We start from the raw sequence: 25,252 nt of genomic DNA, 5'->3' as shown, positions 1-25,252 counted from the left end.
AGGATGCGTAGTCTACTGAGGATACGACATACACATACATCCACTATATTATCAACCTAGACTAAGTTGATCGTCGGAGGGGGGGTACTCAAGGCTATAACCTCGAGACTCCTAATGAGTTTCCTTGATGTTCGTAGTTTAACTCCAAGCTCCAGACGATAAGGGACAACTCGTCTCGATCGTCAAGATACTTTCGACCGCTTTATGATTCAACAATCAAGTAAAAGAAAGTTTCATTTTCACAATTACCAAAATCATCCATCATTGCAAACTAAAATAGTTTTCAAGTATTTCTATTACAATTGACTAATAAACAAATTAAAAAAAAAACAAGTAAATCACTCTAAAAAAATATTAAAAAAATGTGTCAAATAAATACAACTTTTTTCTCTATAGTAGAACTTAAGGAACCACTAATCCAAAAATTACAAAACTAGACACCTCCAAAACCACTTAAGAAATCAATTTTCCATCAAAAAAATTTCTTTTTCTTTTTAATTATTTTAGCTTTTTTCATCCTTTTAAGATAAATTTGATAAGACAATCCAGTAAACACCATAGCAACACTCCCCCATTGCTTTCTAGACAAAGGATTGCCGCTAAGCAACGATGAAACCACAATGCTAACGAATTTCCGGGTGGTTGTGATTGTCGTGTTAGTTAACGACCCGAATCGGCTGATCGTAAAGAATATAAAATTTTGACCGATCGCGCCACATAAGCAGTAGTATAAAATATCCCAAGCGGCTTCGGGGTTGGTCTTGCAGAATTGAATTGCTTGGTATCCACTAGCTTGTGGATACCCAAACATGAAAATTAAATTGTAAACTGTACCCCATAAGTTCATTCCTAACATCATATTCCATGCATTTGTTTTCGGGTACCTATAATATTGCATAAATGCTGATATTATGAGGATGGTTCGGTTTTGATATTGAACGTCATAAAGGTGGCAATATCAACCCTTTTACTTATGAATGGGTCGATATTGGTTATGTCTTATATCTAATGGGTCAAACTGGCAGTAGAAAAAATCAACTATGAAGGAAACGGGTCAATTATCCTCAAGGATATTGTAATGCATACAACTTTCCTAAATTGATTCAGATTAAAATGCCATTTTCGTCCCTGTGGTTTGGCCAGTTTTACGACTTTCGTCCAAAGGTTTGCTTTTCCGCATCTGGATCCGAAAGAAATCTTGCCGTTTTCATCCGGCTCGTTAACTCCAACCATTTTTCTCCGTTAAGTCAGAGGTATTTTCGTGTTTTTTGCTAACTTAAAGGGCAATTCGGTCTTTTTCACTTTACCGAATTCCCCTTTAAGTTAGCAAAAAAGACGAAAATACCTCTGACTTAACGGAGAAAAATGGATGGAGTTAACAAGCAGGATGAAAATGTCAAGATTTCAAACCTTTTGGTTCCAGATGCGGAAAAACAAACCTTTGGACGAAAGTCGTAAAACTGGCCAAACCACAGGGACGAAAATCGCATTTTACTCATTGATTTATTATAAAAAAAAGTTGATTATTATTGTAACGATATAATTCTAGCAGTCATATTAAACAAACAATTTACTTATAAAAATTTTCAGGAAAAAACAGGAAGCATTTCAGGTCAACCCATTTCACTTGGTACAAAAAAAGGTGAAAAAAAATCAATTAAAACTATCAATAATATAAAATTATTATTGTAATAATATTCTTTGTGTAGTCATACTAAACAAAAGAATTGTTAATAACTTTTTAATAAAGAATGGACAAAGTGTGTTTTTGATCAACCCAACCCAACCCAATACACCCGTTTTGACCCGTTACCCAGCTCCCCCAAACTAACGTAATCTGTCATCTCTACGAAACTGAATGTTAAAGCTTATTATTAATACATACCTTGCAGAGATTGAATCTTGTGTAGCATTTGTGAAGCCATCAAACACCAAGTTTAGAAAACAAAGTCCATATCCAAACGGCGCGTTTGGATTGGCCAGTTTGTTTATGGTCTTAGAGCTAGTCTGAGCGAAACAAAGGCATTTATTTACTTTGGTGAATAATCTAATGATATTTAAACTCTTTATTACCTTTGTAATAACTGAAAATATTTAGAGTAAATTACAAAAATCGTCCTTTATGTTTGTCACTTATTGCAAACTGTGTCCTTTGTCTTCAATAATTACAGAAAACGTACTCGATGTTTGCAAACTCTTGCAAGTTATGTCCTTTAACCCTAAGTCAGTTAATTTTTTGTGGTTAAATCTGACCAAATGGACCCCACATGAGGGTATTCTGGTCATTTTACTCCTATGTGAGGAATTTGTTCAGATTTAACCACAAAAATTCCCTCATGTGGGGTCCATTTGGTCAGATTTAACCACAAAAATTAACTGACTTAGGGCTAAAGGACATAACTTGCAAAGGTTTGCAAACATCGAGTATGTTTTCTGTAATTATTGAGGACAAAGGACGCAGTTTGCAATAAGTGACATACATAAAGGACGATTTTTGTAATTTAAGAAAAATGAAACAATAATTGAAATATTTATTACCTTTGCCAATGCAAAGATGGAGACCCCACCAGCAACAAGGAGGCTGCAAAGATACTCATGAAAAGAGTATCTAATTCCATAAACAAATGTCCCCATTATCATCACTGTATAAACACAAATTATACAAGTGGTTAATATTTCTAATCATGATATTTGGCCATAGTTCTAGTGAGTAACTTAAATTTGAGTTAAATGCCATTTCAGTCCCTGTGGTTTGGGCCATTTTGTCAGTTTAGTCCAAAGGTTTCATTTTTAACCTGTGGGTCCAAAAAGGTTTCACAGTTGCCATTTTAGTCCACTTGGTTAACTTCATCCATTTTTTCTGTTAACGAGAAGGTCAATTCGGTCATTTTGTATGTAATTCTGTTAACTGAAAGAGCAATTCAGCCATATAAAATGACCGAATTGGCCTTCTCGTTAACAGAAAAAATGGATGAAGTTAACCCAGCGGACTAAAATGGCAACTGTGAAACCTTTTTGGACCCACAGGTTAAAAATGAAACCTTTGGACTAAACTGGCAAAATGGCCCAAACCACAGGGACGAAAATGGCATTTAACTCTTTAAATTTTGTAATAATTATATCTGGCTTTAGCTTTTGTAGTTTTCTTAGGTTTAGGTTCCCTCTCCTATATATATGTATATACTCATGTATATCCTTTTGTTAAAGTGTCAAAAAAAAAAAAAAAAAAAAAACTAAGGCTATGTGTTATACCCATCCCGATCCTTAACTGCCACCTCAGCGCCACATCACCATCTCCTCCCATCCCTCACCTCCACCACTCAACCTATGTCATGTCAGATGCCACGTGGCATATACATATGCACTAAAATGACAAATAAGATGTCACTACATGTTGTCATTAGTTGCTAAAATTGGTAAAAACAATTACCTTGTTACAATGTAAATATATCTTAGTACCAACTTCAGAAATTTTTTTTAATAGCAGAAGGAAGCAAAAAACCGCAATTCAGATTACCGGTTAAAAACATTTTTCTTATCATAGAACATAATTGCTTACTTGCTTGGGTTTCAAATAATTAATTCATTAAATGCTATAAATGGTTATTTACAAAAAAAAAAAAAAAAAAAAAAAAAAAACTAGAACTCACCTGTAATCATTTTTGAGGATTTTGCCAAGACCTGCAAGTAATAATGAATTCTCATTTTAGAAAATGATTATGTACTGAAATCTCATTCTCAAAAGATAAGTTATACTTTTGTACCTATACAGCCATGTTAGAAATAAATCACGTATTTAGCGATGAGAAACGTGACTCTTTTTTTACCCGCGTATGAGACTTTTCCCCATCAATAATGATTTAAACTAATGTGATACGCAACCTCATATTGCATATAGATTCACATATGAAAACATTTGGGTTTAGGCGAGTAAAAGCGGATACATGAGAAAAGTTAATGCCCAACCATAGGTTCGCACAGGGGCGCGCGGGGGGGGGGGGGGGGGGGGTGGAGAGCGGAGCGTTTCGCTCAGTAGTGTTATGTATGTAGCTTTCGTATAGAAATTTTTGGGTATATACGTTTTCGACCCCCCGTCGGAAATCTCAACCTTCGCCACTGGATTCGCATATCTCATGTCTGTATGTGTGAAATCGAATAAAAATAACAATAGAGGTATAAGACACTTAGAAGAATAGCTACTTTCGAAATTTTCTCATATAATATATAATTTCTAGCATATAATATTTTCTAATAAACTTTTAAGTAAAGTACACGGATAGTCATAGTCCCTGTGGTTTTCCAAATTTTTGGATTTGTTCCCTGGCTTTCTAAGACTACACGAATGGTCCCTGTGGTTTGCACTTTGTAACGCATTTAGCCCCCAACTTTTGCCAAAAGTACATGGACGGTCCGTGTGGCGTGCACTTCGTAATGCATTTAATCACTAACTTGGACAGCCTAAAACCTTTAGTGTTGGCCGGGGACTAAACGCGTTACAAAGTGCAAACCACAGGGACCATCTATGTACTTTTAGAAAGCTGGGGACCAAATCCAAAATTTTGGAAAACCACAGGGACTATCCGTGTACTATACTCTAAACTTTTAACACACCTGAGCGGGATAACTGATATATTTTAGGGCTTCAATTCCCATAGCGGGCCCAATTGTATTTGTAATTCCGGCACTCCAATAACTCCACCAAGGAGCATGACCGCCCCTACGACCCCAAAGCTTTATCACTATTTAATAACCGAAAACTGTCAGTACATTTATCATCTTTAATTCAGAAAGTGATCAATAAAATGGGAATTTATATAGGCTAAATAAATTAAAATGAACACTAAAGATAATAAAACACTCACTTATGAATGACCATTGTAAACAAACAGCACTTTGTGCTAGATTTAAGAATGCCAAATGTTCAAATCTTTCCTTGTTAGGGCCGAATCTTTTAGTAGACCTGAATATCAGTAAAAAAAGATTAATAGCAAAAGATAATAATAATAATAACTTACTTAAGTTGTTAACGAATTATAAACAAGTTTAACTCTACAAGACAAAAGACCTGAAGAGTTATGAATGATTTACTTGATGAAAAAGACTAATAAATAAAATGTAAAAAAGATGAGAGACATGAAACTTTTGGTTGTAAATAAAGTTTGCTCTCACCTCGCGCCACAGTTTTCAGAACTTAAACGCCTAAGAGCAGTGGCGAAGTATAATGGGTGCCCGGGGGTGCACCCGCCCACCCCAATATTTCGGTTAGAAGTGTATACGGTCCGCTTTTTCGTCCAAAAATTTTAAAATTATATAGGATCGCCCCCTCCCCCCTGATTATTTTTCCTAAATGATGGGTAGTTTGGTAAATATACTTTAACTCTTATTTTATTTGTTTAAACCCTAGATTACCCATCACACAATAAACTTAATATCTCACAAATAGCTTGATGATTTACATAGAAATAGAAATTGCTGATAAGTTTGATTCGGAAGACATAATTGACGAATTCAAAAATCTTAAAGGTCGTCGGGCTAAGTTGTAATTCTTCGTCCAGGTTCCATTTATCTCATATCATTATATATATATAGGTCTTTTGTTTCTTATACAATATTTAGTTTTCTATGTTGAAGAACAGGTCCTTTGAATGAATGAATTTTTTTAGTTTTATTTTTAACTATTATTATTTGACCCGACCTGAATCAAATAGCCGACCCGACCCGAAACATAACGATAGGAAATTTTTTTTGGGTCCCATCACTTTACGCCCCCTCGAAACTTTTGGTCAAGCTCCGTCACTGCCTAAGAGTGCTTCACGCTTTCTAAAACCAAGACAATAACATGAAAAGAAAAATAGGACACAGTTTTGTATGGCTCAGAAATGTGCCTAAATCGTGTGATTCATGAACCTTTTAAAAGTAAAATGCATGAAGAAAAACATTGCCTGTTTAAAGAAGAAATATAAGAGAAAAAAAGAATAATACAGAAACTCATCATCCTCAAGTTTCAACCAGCATAATTGGTGATGTTGTATTATTGTAGAGGGCACCCTATTCTGGGCCCAATACAGTGAGCCCAGGCCCATTCTTGATCAGCCCATGAGGGTTTGGACCAATCCTCTCCTAGGGAATTTAATCCACATCAGAAAACGGTGTAGAGGTCTGCTTCAATTGCAATTTAAGACGACGAACAACACAACACAACGCCACCGAGACCGCAGACCACTTCAAAACCAGATGGTCTCCTTTACTGCACCGTTCATAGGTCCAAGTCCAGCTATGTGGTTTTTTTTGTAGCAACAGATATTATGGTCCGGTTTAAAAATTTAAATAGATCACATATCCAATAGTTGTGTATCTGTTCTGCTTGAGTGTTTGATAGAGACCAAAAAACATTTAGTGGAGTTACTCTACTCCAAAAATCCAAACTCTTCAATTACATTTGTCCATTTTTCATTACTCAAAAAAACTTGTAACACATGGAACCTCATACCAACCAATACTGTACCCAATACCCATCCTAGAACTACTGTCTACTTCCATCTACAACAACAAAAATATACCCCGTATATCCCACACAAAGCGAGGCGATAGGTAGGGTCAGGGGGTGGGTGGGATGTAGGCAAACCTTACCTCTATCCGTGAGGATAGAGAGGCTGCTTCCAGAGAGACCCCCGACTCAGAACACAAGATAGTATGTGAATAGACATTCTAACACTATAGAGATATAAATCTAGCAAGTAACATAGTGAGTGCAAGAGCAGCATAGTAAGATATAACATGGTTGTCAATAGCGGTCGCTATCGTCACTATAGCGAATAGCGTAGCGTATAGGTCAAAGGTCGCTATAGGGTATGTAGCCATAAATAGCGGGATTTCAGTTTTTTTTTTTTTACATAAATAGCGACTAAATATAGCTATAAAATAGCCGGAAATAGGTTTTTGTTAAATATACATGTACAATAGCGTATATACCATGGTATTTTGATATAATATACATATAAAATTAAAAAAAAAACTCTATTGTATCGCTATTTATTGTTCTTCGCTATGTAGCATATAGTCGCCATTCGGCATTAACAACTATGAGATAGAAACAGAGGCAGCGACAACATTCACAAAACATATAGACAATATGGACACATAGACAACGATCATGGACCACGTTTTGATGTCGGGTATACACGTCCTCAGAGAGGTGCAAATCTATCAAATCATGTCTTATCAGCTCAACCCAAGTCAATTTAGGTCTACCTCTACTCATCCTCCCCTCCACAACGAAGGTTTCCACTGCTCTAACAGACGCCGTCGTCTGCCTCCTCTTCACATATCCAAAACATCTAAATCTCCCTTCCTTTATCTTATCCGATATACTAGCCACTCCTAACCTTCACTCAAAACCACATTTCTTATCCGATCTAACCTTGTGTGCCCACACTTCCACCTCAGCATCCTCATCTCCGCTCCCTCCATCTTGTGCGCATGTGTCTTCTTCATGGCCCAACAGTTCGTCCCAAGAACTACTTCCATCTGAGGACGCTTAAATGCTATGTTCTCATCTCATCCGCAATCAATGCACCCAAAACGCGGCACATTTCTTACGCCCTCCCTCAATTAACGGAATTACGTGTGATTTGCTAGTTTCCTCGTCACGGATCCTTGCATTCATAAATATCTTCTTCTAGATCAATCAATCAATCACATGTTAATCTTAGACTACAAATTTTGAAGTGATAGAGGATCACACTATACCTCCAATGAATATTATTAATATATTAATATAAACATAATATAAATGATCATTATATACTTCAATTATAACGTATAAACAGCCCTAACATAAATTAGGTTAAACCTCATGAATCCTAACGTAAAATACTCTCAAATTCTCCAATAACTTGACGTAAATCAAACAACAATCGAGTTACCACAATCTAGAAATAAAAAAATCGTATAGTAAACGTTAGAAGTACAATAAGATAGAATAGATCAGATGAATTAGGGCATAAAATGGGACATACACGGTCTCTTGAAGAACGCCTTGATAGATATAAGCGGACCAAATGCCGGTGATGCAAAATGCAAGCTCCACAAGACGCCGGAAGCTTCCGCCGCGATGGGCCATAACCTACAATCCGGCGATATTGTTATTCGTCTATTCGCCGGTGTTACAGATCTCGATTGATTGATTGATCGAACGAATGAATGAATGAATGAATGAACCAACGGTGGTGTGTAACCGAAAAGTATAGACGGGGAAGTTTTTTTATTTTTTGAGCGAAATTTATAGGTTGTGATTTATTTGTATATATGTATGTATGTATGGGATCTCATATATATTTTATCAGGCCGGTTAACGTACAAAATGACTTAACATACGACATGTACGCGACTATGCGAAACATTATCAACATGCGAATACTTGTAACTAACATGTGAATTGGGTTTTTCATATATAATAACATGCGAAATTGTATGGGTTTCCATACAACATGCGAAAATGTATTTTTCATGTGAACATGCGATATTTCTTTTACAACATGGGATATTGTTTTTTTTTAACGTGTGAACTTTCGTTTTTATAACATGCGATATGTCTTTTACGGGTTTATAACATGCGAACTTGCCTCGCGTACGCGTCGTACGTTAAGGCATGTTGTATGATATATTTTTTCTATATTTTATTTTATTGTATTTTATGTTTTATTTTATTTATTTATAGGTTATGGACGTATGGTGCAAATCTACGATAAAATTTTAATTTCGAGTTGTTAACTGGAGCTCTGTTTGAGTTAACAACGATAAGAATCAAGTTGAATCAGGTAATCGTTGTTGTCTTGAGTTAGACCGTTTTTTTTTGTGAACAAGATATGTCGCCTCACCCTATCATGCCATGTGACTAATGTTGTCTCGTTCTATTCTATTCTATCATAAAATGTGATTGGTTTGCGTCATATGATGTAAAAAATACATTTTTGAAACAAAAACGACAATTGGACCAAAGAATGTAATTAAATTATAAGGTCACGATTGAAATGATCGAGCAAATATAAATTGACATAGCATGAAAATTATTAGTCCGAAAGCGTAGTGGAGAACAACAGAGGTCCACATAAACCTAATTGACACCAACTAGTAAAATATCCTTGTGCTTTAGGACGCCATAGTAATAACATACAGAAGCCTACTTGACACTAACGAGTAAAATATCCTTGTGATTCAGGACCCTATAATAATGCTAATGTGGAGCTAGTCTACTTGGTAGAGGCATATGCATTTTAGAGGGGAGGTCACATATTCAAAAGTTGGGAAGAGAGAATAATTTAGAATTCTTGGTATAATACAGTAGGAGCAAGCTTTGTCGTTCACGAAAAAAATAACAAAGAATGTACTAAACTATTAGCAATAGTACAAACTGCAGCAGTTAAGAAATTGTAGCCTTCCAAATAGGAACCGCCTAATTTATGAGTATACCATGAAGTTACAACTTACAAGGGACCAAATAAAGGAAAGATATGCACATATTAGATTGTCTCAGCACGGCCCCTCAAACCCCACACTTAGCTGATGTGGCGACACCCACCATGAGGGTAGCGTTCGAGCTGGTCATCTGTTGAAGAGTGTCGATAACCAAGGACGGTATTCGCAGAAAAATAGGTTAGAGAGAAAATGAGTTTATTTAAAGGTCAGTGGAAATATGATCTAACAAACTAGGTTGTTTCGTATCTGACTTTAACCCTTTTGGTCGGAGATAATCTAAGTTTAAACGCCATATTTTGATAAGTTGTTACCAATCACCCTAAATTCAACTTGCAAAATTCAATATCAAACACTCAAAACGCTAGTTCTCAAAATCATTTCAGTCTCTAATACAAGCCCAGGGTTTCCACAATCACAACCAAATGAACACAAAATTATCAAAATTAATCACAACAGGACTCTACACAGAAGCCCTTTCTCTATTCTCAAACCTCCATTTTCACTCACACCCCCTCAACAATTTCACTTTCCCCTTTCTTCTCAAAGCATGTTCACACCTGCAACTACTCTCCCATGGCCAAATGCTCCACGCCCATCTCACAAAAACCGGCTTCAATTCACATATCTACACCGCTACAGCCCTTACAGACATGTACATGAAGTTTAAATCCCAGTTTCTATACAGTGCACTCAAGGTGTTCGACGAAATTACTGAACCAAATACCACTTCAATCAACGTTGTTGTTTCTGGGTTTTGTCAGAATGGGTGTTACAAGACAGCTTTCGACGTTTTTAAACGGTTTGGTGAATATAAACTTAGGCCCGATTCGGTTACAGTTGCGAGCTTGTTGTCGGGTTGTGACGTTTCGGTTAAAGATGGCCAGCAGGTTCATTGCTGGGCTGTTAAGATTGGCGTTGAAACCGATATTTATGTAGCAACCTCGCTTGTTACAATGTACTTTAACTGCAAACAGCCTCTGACTGCATCGGTTGTTTTCGAACGAATTGGGAGTAAAACCGTAGCGTGCTGTAACGCGTATGTTACCGGTTTGTTGCAGAATCGGATTGTTGCACCCGTGTTTGAAGTATTTAAACAAATGCTGCAACGATCAGCACACGACGTGAATGCGGTCACGTTTGTTTCTGTGTTATCTGCTTGTTCGGATAACAAGAATTTTAAATTCGGGCTGCAAGTTCACGCGTTCCTCGTGAAAGTCGATTTGGTACTCGATCTCTTAGTCGGAACTGCGCTTTTGGACATGTATTCGAAATGTGGATATTGGCATCGGGCTTATGACGTGTTTAAAGAACTGCGTGACATACGGAGTTTAATCACATGGAACTCAATGATATCTGGGATGATGCTAAACGGTGAAAGCGAAAGCGCTATCGGTTTGTTCATGATGTTAGAATCTAACGGGCTGAAACCCGATTCAGCAACGTGGAATATCATGATAAACGGGCTCTCGAATGTTGGAAAACCGGATGAAGCGTTCTTGATCTTTAGAAAAATGCAGTCGACCGGAGAACCCGTGAGTGCGAAATCGTTAACTAGTTTGTTATCGGCTTGTGCGTCTGTATCGTCGTTAACAAATGGTAAAGAGATCCATGGTTATGTTATTAGAACAAATATGAATAACGATGACATTCTTGCCACTGCGGTTATTAATATGTACATGAAATGTGGGCGTTCGTCATGGGCGTTTTCGGTATTTGACCAGTTTGAGATAAAACCGAGAGATCCAGTTATATGGAACGCGATGATATCCGGTTATGGAAGAAACGGGGAGAGTGAAGCGGCTTTTAATATGTTTGAGTGGATGCAAAACGAGAATGTAAAGCCGAATTCTACGACGTTTAACTGTATTTTATCGGTTTGTAGTCACGCTGGAAAGCTCGAAAAAAGTTTGGAGTTTTTAACGTTGATGAAACGGTACAATTTGGTTCCTACTTCTGAGCATTATGCGTGTTTGATAGATCTTTTGGGTAGATCCGGTAAGATAGATGAAGCGCGGGGACTATTATCGACAATTCCTGAAGTTTCGGGTTCGGTTCTTGATTCTTTGATTGGTGCGTGTAATTTTCATTCGGATGTGAAAACGGGTGAAGAGATGGCTAGGTTACTTGTGGATTTGGATCCTGGAAACCCGATACCGTTTGTGATTTTGTCGAATATTTATGCGCGTGAGGGTAGGTGGAAAGACGTTGAAGATTTGAGAGACGAAATGGATCGAAAGGGGTTGAAAAAGAGTAGTGGTTTTAGTTCGCTAAGCGTAAGATAACGCAAAAGTTTTGAAAAGTAGTTTTGTTGTTTAATATCATGAAAAGGTCATTGTACTGACGCAAAAGTTTCAAAAAGTGGTTTTGTTGTCTAATATCATCAAAAAAAAATAAAAATAAAAAAATAACGTGTCTTTCGAAATATCAGGCCCTGGCCGGTAGTCCTCCCCGCCCATCTTCAGGGCCGGCTATGTATAATCATTTGTAAGTAGTGTTGGTCAAATATCACCGCATATGAGACAGCGAAATAGAGACAGTCCTCCCCGCCCACCTTCAGGGCCGGATATGTATAATCATTTGTAAGTAGTGTTGGTCAAATATCACCCCATATGAGACAGCGAAAGAGAGACATCCTCCCCGCCCACCTTCAGGGCCGGCTATGTATAATCATTTGTAGGTAGTGTTGGTCAAATATCATCCATATGAGACAGCGAAATAGAGACATAGTCACTTTATACTCGTTAGGTTCCTATTAATATCTATGATACAAGTCAAATCCTCCTGGATGTAGAAATATAAGACAAGAAGGTGGATATCTTCCTCATCGAAAGAAATGCGATTATCACGGATACAAAACATTCAATGAAAAAAATTAACCAAATTTCCATGATGTAGAGGCAATCAAGAAAGTTGCATAAGTAAATATATGACCTACAGAAAAGTGAGCTAATCCAACCAAAGTGCCATCGGTTTATCTCTTCAACGTAGAGATGGGCCTAATAACCGGTCCCAAACCCGACCCGATGGAACCGACCTGGAACCGGTTCCGGTTCCTACCCGGCTAATAGTAGAACCGGTTCCGGGTTCAAAAAAACCCGTAGGTTCTGACCCGGTTCCACATTTTATAAATAAAATCGGTTCGTACCCGGACCCGGTGCGTACCCGGAACCCGGTTCCTACCCGGAACCGGTTCCGGGTATTAAAAAAAAACCCGATATGCCCATCTCTAATATCAATTAATGGTTTAAATAGTAACTTTATGGTATTTACCAGATCCAAAGAATGATCCAAAGAATGATTCATCGAGTGACGTTTAAAACCAACCATTCAATCAAATACGTGAAGCAAACAAAATTGTACAGGTTATAAAAGTATAACATGATGAGATAAAGATCAGTTCTACCAAAAATAAACATTAATAAATACAAAACCATAAAGGAACCGGGTATTGAAAGGAACTGGAACCGGTTCCACCCCGACCCGAACCGGTTACACTCGGTTCTAGTTTTAATGGTTAAAACCTGGGTAGGAACCGGCACCGATTACAACAAGAACCGGTTCCATTGACACACATTCAACCGGGTCCGGTTAGGAACCTGTTCCGGGTATAAAAAGGAACCGATTATGCCCATCTCTACTTCAACGAATCAAATTGGATAAAAGTGTGCGTTCATGAGCCCATGCTAAAGTTTCAATCAATTACTGCCAATATCCACGCTAGGAAATCAAAAACATAAATCCAGTAACCCAAACAAGATATCCAAATAAAAACATCCATACCCAGACGGATAAACTATTCATACCAAAAATGATTATATCCATAATAAATTGTGAAGAATTTAATGTGTAATCATTAACTTGTTTTTTTAATTAAAAACGCGCCTCTAGCAAGCCGCTGGGAACAATGTTTTAAAAACCGGTAAATACCGGCCGGTTATACCGGTATTACCGTTTTCAGATGTAAATCCGGTACGAAACACCCCGGTAAATAAGTGAAACGGCATAAGGTTTGTACCGGCGGTAAAATCCAGTATACCGGTTTGAAACGTAATACCGGTACCGGACCAGGGTTATTTTAGTTTAGGTTGTTACTTATTTTTATTATATATGTTACATATCTTACGTAATTTTTATATTTTATGATTATTCCTAACTAAAAGTTGTTATTTAACATTGTATGAAATGAAAATAGTTATCTTCTAGTTGATGGGGATAGCGATAATAGTAAATTTCATATTTTATGTGATCGTGAATTTGATGTATTCAACACTCAAATGGCTTAAACATATCGTACACTTTCATTTAAATGAGCAGGTTGGAAAATTGAATGATTTTCGATTATCTTTTGAATTATTTTTTATTATGGATTTACTTTTGAATCATCCTTTAATATGTAATCATGTATTTTTGGATTAACTTTTGAGTTGATGTTGTAATTTATGAAATTAAAGGGATAGCTAGTCAACCCGGTTGAACCGCTCGGTACAACTTGGTTCAACCGGTTGAACCATTTTTTAGCCTAATCCGGCTTGATTTAAAAACCGGTTTTTAAAACATTGGCTGGGAAGGCAAACAAAAAGAACAATTGAAACAATAGAACGTTTCCACTTATCCCAATATCCCATTCTATACTAACGACCTTGGACCTGTTTGAAATCCAAAGATAACTCAAAAATTTGATGTCACCCAAGATTTTGTCGATCCTAACCGGAACTCCCTCGAACAACTTTTTGTTTCTCGCTTGCCAGATACACCAGCATGCCACCAACATAATCACCTGGAAAATTTTCTTCCTACAACCTTGAAGACCACTTTGCTTGTGTATCTCCACTATATCACGGACTGAAAAAAATAACAAAGGCTGCACTTTACACCACATACCAATTTGATCCCAAACAAAAGAAGCAACGGAGCAGGCGGTAAATATGTGTTCAGCCGTGTCGCTTCCAGAATCGCAAAGGTTGCAAGCAAGCAGAGACAGACGGAACAATGTTTCTTTTATGTAATTCTTCTGAAGTAGGAAGTCTTCCTAGTGAAAGTCTCTATTTAGTTTTGCTGGTGCCCAATTGTTCCACTCAAAAGCCGGCCTGCTGATGTTGGAGGAATTGAAGTTCAAAATCCCTTTAATCAAGCAACTGAGAAGATGCCCGATTTCTCTTCAGTCCATACCCACTTATCTTGACCCGTACCAAAACGCATTTGAGACAATTTATACTCCAGGTCTAGCAGCTCAGAGTCAAATGTGCTACTTGGACCTTGCTGCTTCCAGTTCCAGTTAAAAAGGATTCCGGTTTCCTCTTGAATGCATTTCTCATTGATCACACAATTTTTTATTTTTTCAGCCGCAAACAAGGTTGGATAGTTGCTTTTCAGCGGGCTACCATCTAACCAACAATTGATCCAGAATCTGATTTTTGCACCATCCCCAATCTTTCCAATAATCGCCTTTTCCATCGACACATTTGACGTTAAGACCACCCGTAGTGGGGCGTGGTTTTTAAAAAAAATTGAAAAAAAACGCCTCAAAACGCCCCTCCCCCCACTACACCAGGCGTTTTCCGGCGTTATAATTCAAAATTTTGCAAGCCGGCGTTTAAAAAAAAAACTCTAAATTGGATGTGAAAGTGGTCAAATGCAATAATGGATGTGGCCAATGGGAGACTTCCAAGTGTAAGGTGCCATTTCTTTTTTTTTTTCTTTTCTCTATAAAAAAATAATTGTTTATTGATTGGAAGGGGTGTTATTGGAATAATGTCCCACTACGCCACTTTTGCAATAATGCCCAATGCTGACTAGGATGACACATGTCGAATAATGCCCCATAGTGAGGACATTATTTTGTTCCACCACTACACATGGTCTAACAAGAAATTTTCTAGCCTTGCAATAGACCCCCATGTAAGGCAAAGCTGGCCAAGTTCTCGGGGTGGTATGTAACCCTTTATAAATCTCCTCCCTTAGTGACATTCTCCTAGGCCACCCAACAAGTTTTTTTGTTATTATTGGATCGTCCCCATATAAATTCCCTCCTTATAGCTTCTAAAATGTCTATTGACTTTGGAAGGAGCATTGTAGAGAGAAAAGTAATTGTATTAGTCGTCCTTTTAGTTTTATAAACGAAATTTTTATTATTTGACCGGCAGTACTTTAATTTTTACTAGTCATATATATTAACTTTTTTTTTTCCTGATTAACATCTATATCTATAGATGTAATAAAAAGAAACCAATTGATGAACACGTGTCGACATGAGAGGCATCTACTTTTTAGTTTTCCCGTTATATATCTATGTTTATTTTTATCTTAAAAATTACAAGTTTTAAAATAATTTATCAAGGTATCCCATATTTTAAGTCGACGTTTATCTATAACTATATCTCTATATTTGTATAAATCTTCTAATATAATCTTTGTGCTTATCTTTATTTTATTATTTTGCGAGTAAATTGCACAAAACGTCTTTTATGTTTCCTCAAACTTGCAGGTTCCAGACTTAATATTTAAAACTTGCTAAAAACATCCTTTAAGTTTATTTTTGTTGCTGGTTTAATTCTTTATAACTAACCAAGTTAATTATCTCAGTTTATTTACCTCACATGCCTAACATGTGAGGGTCCCACTATCGTTTGATGACTGACATCAACTAACTCGCAAAATGGGACGGAGATGTGGTGCAAACGCAAAACTGGCTGAAACCCAAGCAAAATTGCCTATGTTTTCATCGGAAATGTAGTCCAAACACAATTGGATCTCTTAAATTTATGGGCCATTCACATGGAGCAAGCCCCTTTTCATTCCGAGATATCAACATCCACTCGGAGGAGAGATCCAGCCGCGTTTCGTTGACTAAATGCCAAACAAACTCTGACTGTTATGGAGGAGGGTGGGTATCCCAAGATGGTTATCGGGTGATTTAGTTGGCCATTAAAAACATATTATTATATATATCAAATGACAACACCACTTTGCTATAGTGGTGTTGTCATTTTTTTTTAGTTTTTTTTTCTTTTTCTTTCTTTTTTTTCTTTTTGTGGTTTTTTTCTTTTTTACTTTTACCCTTTAATTTTCAGCATTAACTCTTACAACCCTTTAACTTTCTAAATACTTTTTAATCGAGTTTTACGTCTTTATTTTTATTTACGTGTCGATATAAACTTAAGTTGATTCACACTTCGACATGATTTTTTTGTGTTTATTTACGATTTTGCCCCCAGTATAAAATTCATTTTAATATTCTTTTAGAAGGCTATGGTAGTGTTTTGTTTTAATTGGTTGGCTCGATTTAATTTTTATTCGTCATGCCAAGCGGTAGTTTTTCAATCGTTTTAGTTTTTTTAGCAAAAGTATGGTAGTATTTTGTTTTACTTTGTTTACTCAATGTAATTTTTTTTGAGATCGTATTATGAGTAGTATGTACAAGTAACTAAAACACAGACGTACATGCTATGAGAAAGAAATATTCAGCTTAATGTCCCGCAACGCGGGCGGGCAAAACCTAGTTAGTTAATCATTTGAAAAGAAATCTCCATGCTAGTTGTACCCTTTATGTCCACACACACAGTTTCAAACAACTTCATCTTCTTCTTCTTTACCCACATGAAAAAACTCTGTCTGCAACTCCAATGGCTTCTTCTTCTTCTTCATACATATTATTATTATCTTCTTCCATTCGAATATTTACCCCTCAATGGAACCAAAGCAACAGAAAGTGGCTCCTCTCACACCGCAAAAAGAAGCATTCTTTCACTGTCTGCTGCTCCTCTCTCAACGATGACGACTCCATATCTCCAACACATAATCCCAAAACATCTGAGGTAACCATAATTAATCAATCAATCTTTAGCCCTCTATCATCCTATCTTGATTGATGGATTGATTGATTGATTGCAGATGAGTTATGATCCTTCAGAAGATCTTTTTGGAGTTTCTGCTTATTTGCAACCTAGGTATTATTCCAAAATAGCCTGATTTTTTTCTTTGTTTGTCCAATATTTACAGTCATCTTTTTTTTGTCAACTATTATTCAAACTAGAATGCTTTGTTTGGTCTAATAAGTTATTTAGATGTTTTAGGTTTAGGATATCTGGAGTTGCATTTTTTGGTGGTTTGATTGAGATCATAGTTATTAAAAGCACTCGCTTCATGCGCAGTGGCGCAGGTTAGAAGGGGGGGGGGGGGCGAACTTTTCGCTCAGTAGTGTTATGTGTGTAGCTTTCGTATAGAAGTTTTTGGGTATATACGTTTTCGACCCCTCGTCGGAAATCTCAAGCTTTGCCACTGTTCATGCGGCTAGGCGCGTTTTCCACGCAAGGCACATTAATTGCGCTTCTAGAAGATTTCCGACCGATCAGTGTTTTCAGACCCGGACCGGTTTTTGGCAGGTTTGGACCGGTTTTTTATATATTTTTTCAGATTTAACCCTATTAATTTTTATAATATTTAAGATACCTTCCGGTTTCCGACCGATCAGATCACTGGTTCGATGTCCGGTCCGTTTCTGGAAACATTGCTTTTTATCCAAGAAAAAAAGCCAGATTTTTTTGTTTGTCTGAAAACATTGCTTTTTATCCAAAAAAAAAAAAGCCAGATTTTTTTGTCCAAAAAAGCCTTATTTTTTTCTTTGTTTGTCCTATATTTACAGTCATTTTTTTATGTCAACATTATTCAAACTAGAAAGCTTTGTTTGGTATGATAAGTTATTTAGATGTTTTTTTTAGGTTTAGTATATCTGGAGTTGCATTTTTTGGTGCTTTGATTGAGATCATAGTTATTAAAGCCAATGAGGTAGTGGTGGAGTGGTTGGGGAAAGAATTGGTGGTCCTTGACTCAGGTTTGATTCCCACTCTCCTCATTATTTTCTACGGCATCCAGGTGAAGAGCGAATACGTGTGGCGCCGGTTCGACTTGGATGGGAGGCGAGGTTTTACCGATTATTACACTATTGTGCCTTCGGCCAGGTGGAGGTTGGGTTTCCACGCATCGGGGCGAGCCACAGCGGTCGAGTAGTCGACCTTGGCCACAGTGCCCGGTGCCACGGTGGTTGGCGCGTCGTTCCTTGCCGTTCAAAAAAAAGATCATAGCTATTAAAAGCACTAGCTTCATGCGTCTCATGCGCCTAGGCGTGTTTTCCACGCAAGGCCCATTAATTGCGCTTCTAGTTTCTAGGTGCTCGCTTCGGTTTATTCTTTTTCTTTTATCATTTAATGCAAAATTATTGATCTTTTTTTTCCAAAATATAAGCTTCCACAATAAGGATTGAAGCAACTTTCTTCTGGATTTCCTTCTAGTTTAGAACTTTAGAAGTTTATAACTTTCAGGTTTTGGAATTAAATTTGAATCTTTACTATTTTAGAACTTTTGGTACTTTTTTTTAACGGTCAATGAATCCTTCAAATGAGCTACTGGCGAAATTCACCATATCGGGATACACTCGCCTCCGAACTGGGGAAAACCCTCACCTAGGGCCGAAGCCTGTGAACACTCGCCCAAAGGCACAACAGTGCGGTGAGGTAAAACCTGCTCAGTTCAAGGATCAAACTAGCTATCTCCGCCTACTCGCCTAGTCTCCCATCATCACCGGGTGCCGCAGAAAATAATGGGGACGGCAGGAGTTGAACCTGGGTCCCTTAGAACACCAAGTCTCCCCTTACCACTCCACCACCACCTCCTTGGCAAAACTTTTGGTACTAATTAGATGATATTAAATGTTATATGATAGCTTTTGTTTATTTTATTTGAAAAATTGTATCATCATCATCATCATACTCAGTAAATCCCACCAATAGCAAAGCTTAGGTAGGGTCTGAGGATGGTAAGATGTAGACCACCTTACCTCTACCTGTAGGAATAGAGAGGTTGCTTGCCTGCTTCCAGTGAGGCCCCCGACTCGATAGTAGTTTTGCATCAAGCCTTGGACATAAGGCACATAACACTCAGCAATTGGAACAAAAGCCGATTAGTGCATGTACCCCCTTGTCTTTCGGCTATCAACGCCACCACATGATGCATGATTAACCGTCCCTCGCTTTTTAACGTTATTTTCACGAAACTAGTAAAATAACGTTAAAATTAGTGCACTTTCACTTTTGCCCCCCGAGGGCCCACACATATATACATTATATGCCCATACCGCAAGCGAGACGTTTATTATTCTAATACATAAATTATTTAATTTGTAACAATTTCAGCAAATACCATTGTTATAGTTGTTTTTACTAAAAGTTTTAGCACGAAATTATTTAATTTGTAGCAATTTCAGGAAATCTCTTCCAAGTAGCTCTACTCCAAGATCATGGTTCGGACCGAACGGTCAATATATTAAAGAACTACCTTGCCCAAGTTGCAGGGGTCGGGGCTATACCCCTTGCAACATGTGTGGCATTGAAAGATCAAGATTAGATTGTTCACAATGCAATGGCAAGGTAAGTAAGTTTTTCTAATGTGGGTCCCGTGTCTCAAGGACCCACAATCACTTCATATATTCTCATAACGTGTGGACCCCACAAGCGAAAAATGATAATGGCAGGGTATGGTGACATGTCATCAATGCGCGGGAGAATGCGTAATTTGGGAAGAGTCCATTGATGAACGACCATGGGAGAAAGCTCGGTCAATGTATCGTCTTCAGTCTTACTTTGACTTCACTTATTGTTCTTTAGAGGTGTCAATATGAGCAGGCGGGTTAGGTAACGGTTTAAAATGGGTTGTCTTGAGATGGGTCACTTTTAATATAGGTTAAAACGGGTTTGGGTTGATCGGAGAATTATTTTTCTCCATGTTAGTTATTCAGGCTGTAAACGAACCGAACGAACATGAACGAGGCCCACAATTGCCAATAGCGATCGTAGCGGTCGCTATAGCGCGCTGCGTAGCGTATAGATCCAGTGTCGCTATTAGGGTTGTAGCGATGGATAGCGAGAATAGCGACACTTTATTTATTTTTTTAATTTTTAATTATAAATATCAATTAAATATAGCTATAAAATAGCTGGATTTTAGACTTTTGTTAAATATACATGTAAAATAGCATATATACCAGGGTATTTTGATATAATATCCATATAAAATTTTTAAAAATTCTTTTTCTAGTGTATTGCTATTTATAAAATAGCCGCCCGCTATTTATCGCTATTCGCTATGTAGCATATAGGTACCTTATCGCTATTTGTCGCTATTCGCCATTAACAACTATGACGAGGCCATGTCCGTGTTCGTTAAGGAAATGCAGATGTTCGTGAATTGTTCGCGTACACAAGTCGAACAAAAGTTTATGTTCATGTTCGTTTGTTAAGGAATTTCAGTTGTTCGTGAACACTGGTCACCAACACAAACGAACATGAACTAACTTAAAGGACTGAACATGAACATTGAACGAACGTAAACGAACATATTACCGAATGTAGTCGAACTAACTAGACCTTTGTTCCTGTTCATTCATTTAGTTAATCGAACAACATATCTTGTTCGTGTTGGTTCATTAACTAAACGAACGAACATAAACAACCTTCCTGCCAAACGGTTCACTTACTGTTCGCTGGACCTTCGGTTCGTTTACAGCCCTATCAGTTACGATTAGAAAGACTACATTACAATAACAATTGTACGAATCTTAATACAGGTCGAAACGGTTTGGGTAAGAAAACGTAGTTTAAGGCGGGTCAAAACGTATCAAGCATGACTAGAAAACATAATAGTAATCTTTTTTGTTTAAATAGTGATCTAAGAGGTTGTAAGCACTTAAATACACATTAGATTGCTTTCGACCCGTTCAACCGATTTGATCCATTTCATTTCTATCCATTTCAGTTCTCCATTGAAAGTAAAGGAAGACGATGAAGTGGACAATCTTGAAATAAAATTGTCCGCAAGGAACAAATCAAAGCGTGTATACAAGTCTCCGTCCGCAGAAGTTCGTTTGAAGATTAGTCGATCTCTGAAAGCAAGTTTGTTTTTTTCCTTACGAAGTTATTTAAATGTTTTACGCATAAATCTAGTTTAGGCAAAAGATCAAATACAAATAATCTTAACATACTAAACATACAAATTGAAGGAAAACTCAAAAAGACAAGGTGGCATTTTTGTAATTACCACCAACTATCAAAGTTACTATACAAATGTGAACTCAACCAAAAATACCTAAAAAACACAATTTTTTTAAATATTTTTTATAAAAAAATCGCTACATTTTGTTAGCAAAAAAAAAAAAAATTTTGCTGCTACTAAAAGTAGCGATTTTTTAATAAAAAATGTTAAAAAAAATAAAATAATTTTGTGTGTTTTTTTTAATTTTTTTAGATTTTTTAAGGTTTTTTGGGGGTTTACTTTTTAGCATTTTAGCTTGGGTTGGGGGGGGGGGGGGGTGTTAGGTTTTTGGGGGTGGGGGGGGGGGGGGGGTTAGGTTTTTTAGGTATATTTGTAGAGTAACTTTGATAGTTATTGATAATTACAAAAATGCCACCTTGTCTTTTTTAGTTTTTCTTCAATTTGTATGTTTAGTATGTTAAGATTATTTGTACAAGAACTTTCCCCATCTAGTTTAAATGGAATCTCAGAGGACTTATAGGGTGTAAACGAGCCGAGCCCTCGTAAGCTACTCGAGATTGGCTCGCTAAAAGCTCAAACTGAGCCAGACTTAAATGAGCTCGAGCCTATATTGGAGCTCATTTAATATACGTGCTCAAGGGCCGAGCTTCATACATCAAGTTTCTTATAGTATTTTTGTTTTAATAAAAAATGTCTAAAAAGGCGAAAACACCCCTGACTTAACATTAAAAAATGAATGGAGTTAACGAGTTGAATAATATTGGCAAGATTTCAAAGCTGTTGGATCCAGATACGGAAAAACAGACCTTGGAACGGAAGTCGCACAAGTAGCCAAACATCTAGAACAAAAATGGCATTTTACTCTTATTATTATTATATATTAAGTTATGGTAAAAATAACTAGATAACATCTATAGGGGATGGTTCAAATGAAAACCACTTTTATCGCGAAAACTCGAAAACTAACTAAAAAAGCCTAAAAATCACACAATTTTTTTTTTCAATTTTTTTTATTAAAATCGCTAGTTTTTTTTTATATAAAAGAACTTTAAAAAAATTTATAGTGCACATACACATGTGCACTACAAAAAATATTATTTTTTTTTTTGAAAAAAAGTTTTTTTTTTATATAATTTAAATAGCGAAAACTGGTATGCAAAAAAAAAATTGGTATGTTTTTTAGGCTTCTTTAGTTAGTTTTCGAGTTTTCGCAATAACTAGTGGTTTTCATTTGAACCTTCCCCAACATCTATAATATGTTATGTATAAACATTGTAATTATAAATATATGTATAAAAATGATCATTAATGAATTTAGATGATTAATAACTAATAAACGAGTCAATCCCGAGTTTTAAAAACTACGCACAAGTTGAGCTCGAGCTTTAGAAACAGAGCATGAGATGAGCCAAGCTCGAGCTCTCTCAAGTTAAACAAGCTCGTGACTCTTTTACACCCCTAAGAGGACTCACTAGATCATGAACTTAATCTTGTTTTTTTAGTTGGGTGATTGCAGAGCCTTAATGCCAAAACCGGATTATTCACAAACCGAATGAAAATCATCCATGGTGACCCCGAGCTCCATGCGCAAAGAGTCGCTGCTATTAAGGTTTTTTGTTGACCGCATTTTATATATTAATCTGTTTTCTTTGTAACAAATACATGATTACCCCACCCCCCACCCCCCCCCCCCCCCCCCCCCCAAAATGCAGTTAATGCGGTAAAATATCGGATATCGGTCAAGGACCAATATTTGAAATATAGGTTGTCTCGATGAGATATCGGTAATTTTAATATAATGCAGAGTTTATATATATAGCAATTTAACATCAATAATTAAGTGATATGTCAGTGATATATCGGTTATATCGGTCAAATATCGGTGATATATCGGTCAAATGTCGGTCAATATCGCCGATAATATCGGTACCGATATTCTGACTGATATTTTACTCACGGACCGATATCACCGATATTAACTGCATACCCCCCCCCCCCAATCCGTTTATCTCTAATTGTTAGTTATGGGTTCGACTGCAGAAATCTAAAGGGTCGGCTGATGCAAGAAAGCATGCTTCACAATCCATGAAAGCCTTTTTTAGTGATCCAGAAAACCGACGCAAGAGAAGCATTTCCATGAAAGGTTTGTTAAACAGCATTTGCAACGAGTTGTGTTCGGGTTGACATGTTTAACTTGTTTGATTAAAAGGCATATGTGTCAACTCTTTTTACGATCTGTGTTTTTTAACCCTCCAACCCGCTTAACATGTTTACAACTTGATTATGGCCCGTCAACTCATTTGACTCGTGTTGATAAATGGGTTAAACGGGTCGTATTCATGTTACAAGATTTTAAGTGGGTTTTCTGGGTTAAGGTCGTAACGGGTTGTGGTCAGTCTCAACGATTCAACCCGTTAACATGACATGATTGACACTAGGGGTGCAAATGAGCCGAGCGGCTCGCGAGCTACTCGAGAAAAAGCTCGAAACGAGCCGAGCCTTATCGAGTCAGAGCTGAGCTTGAGCCTAAAATAAAGCTCGTTTGTTTATCGAGCCCGAGCTCGAACCTGGCATGTGAAGCTCATCAAGCCTTAGTGCAATATTAATTTTATTAATATTTAATAACATTTACCCTTATTTAAACTTGTCTACTAAACCAGCCGAGCCGAGCTTATTTTAACTTGTTTACGAGTTGAGCCCGAGCCTAAAAATAGACCTATTTAGCAAACGAGCCCGAGCCGAGCTTCACTTTTCGATCTTGCGAGTTTAAACGAGTCTATAATTTGTATTAATTTTTATATAATATACTAATTAGTAGATAATAAACCAGCCGAGCTCGAGCTTGAGAAACTACCACCGAGCCGAGCTCGAGCTTGAGAAACTACCACCGAGCCGAGCTCGAGCTTGAGAAACTACCACCGAGCCGAGCTCGAGCTCTTATAAGTTAATTGAGTTCGAGCTTGGTCGAACACGGGCTCGGCTCGGCTCGTTTGCACCCCTAAATTTGACACCATTGTTTCAAACCTTTAATAAATTAAATTAGCCAAAGAAGAAAAAAAAATATGAAGTGTTTTGTTGACTAATTCTGTGAACCATAGGAGTGAACTTTTTCTGCAAAAACTGTGGTCGCAAAGGACACCGTCGACACTACTGTCCAGAACTTGATAAAGATTCAGCAGATCGACGGTTCAGATGCAGCTTATGTGGCGAAAAGGGTCATAACAAAAGAAGCTGCAAGAAAGACGACAGTTTCGAATCGAAAGTAAAAAGTTCCAAACAGCCATGTTGTAGTATTTGTGGGAAACCCGGGCATAATCGCAGGACTTGTCTTCAATGATCATATTGATTCGTTGATTAACAATTGGTTATCGTTCGCTGAGCTGGCATTTACTTCCATAAAGATGTTAACATGCTAGGATTTTTGTTTGAATATGTACATAAAAACTGTACACAGACCGCAACGAATCCCAAAAACGCCCCCCCCCCCCCCCCCCCCCCGGCAAAACCCTCATCCCTCCACACGAACAACCCTCGCCCTCTCTTCTCGTTACGTCCATGGGGATTTCGGACCTACGATGACTTGTAATAACAAGTTATTAAAATCCAGATAAGGGTGCTGCTAAGCATACCCTCCTCTCACAAACATGGAGGTAGCGCCCGCCACCAGATATTACTTTTCCTCTCACATGAGGGTATGTTCAGAAGACAGGGTTCGTATAGAACCCCCCCCCCC

The 25,252-nt window shown here is 37.3% G+C and overlaps 3 protein-coding genes across 5 annotated transcripts; 2 read left to right on the top strand and 1 right to left on the bottom strand.

The window, feature by feature from the left end:
* Positions 1-245: 245 nt before the first annotated feature.
* On the bottom strand, positions 246-8,237 carry LOC110925673 (UDP-galactose/UDP-glucose transporter 1). Its single transcript, XM_022169558.2, has 7 exons — positions 8,019-8,237; positions 4,863-4,960; positions 4,612-4,739; positions 3,651-3,681; positions 2,539-2,642; positions 1,886-2,007; positions 246-884 (listed from the first exon to the last, which is right to left on the bottom strand). The coding sequence occupies exons 1-7, from the start codon at positions 8,120-8,122 to the stop codon at positions 473-475; spliced, it is 999 nt and encodes a 332-aa protein (XP_022025250.1). The 5' UTR covers positions 8,123-8,237; the 3' UTR covers positions 246-472.
* Positions 8,238-9,549: 1,312 nt separating this feature from the next.
* LOC110924119 (pentatricopeptide repeat-containing protein At2g02750) lies at positions 9,550-11,849 on the top strand. The gene has a single exon (XM_022168154.2). The coding sequence runs from the start codon at positions 9,900-9,902 to the stop codon at positions 11,757-11,759; it is 1,860 nt and encodes a 619-aa protein (XP_022023846.1). The 5' UTR covers positions 9,550-9,899; the 3' UTR covers positions 11,760-11,849.
* Positions 11,850-17,020: 5,171 nt separating this feature from the next.
* Positions 17,021-24,974, top strand: LOC110921692 (branchpoint-bridging protein). Of its 3 annotated transcripts, none has more exons than XM_035986458.1 (8): positions 17,023-17,291; positions 17,368-17,423; positions 19,727-19,898; positions 20,003-20,091; positions 21,283-21,415; positions 23,036-23,128; positions 23,560-23,662; positions 24,618-24,974. In XM_035986458.1, exons 1-8 carry the CDS (start codon positions 17,100-17,102, stop codon positions 24,854-24,856), a joined length of 1,077 nt encoding a protein of 358 aa, XP_035842351.1. In that variant the 5' UTR covers positions 17,023-17,099; the 3' UTR covers positions 24,857-24,974. The 3 variants fall into 3 exon arrangements, with proteins under 3 accessions (XP_022021736.1, XP_035842351.1, XP_022021735.1); XM_022166043.2 differs by having other exon boundaries at positions 17,024-17,291; positions 19,736-19,898; XM_022166044.2 differs by lacking the exons at positions 19,727-19,898; positions 20,003-20,091 and having other exon boundaries at positions 17,021-17,291.
* The last annotated feature ends 278 nt before the right edge of the window (positions 24,975-25,252 follow it).

This window comes from Helianthus annuus, chromosome 17 (genome assembly GCF_002127325.2).
Source record: "Helianthus annuus cultivar XRQ/B chromosome 17, HanXRQr2.0-SUNRISE, whole genome shotgun sequence".
NCBI lineage: Eukaryota > Viridiplantae > Streptophyta > Magnoliopsida > Asterales > Asteraceae > Helianthus > Helianthus annuus.
This window is presented reverse-complemented; position numbering and strand designations above follow the sequence as displayed.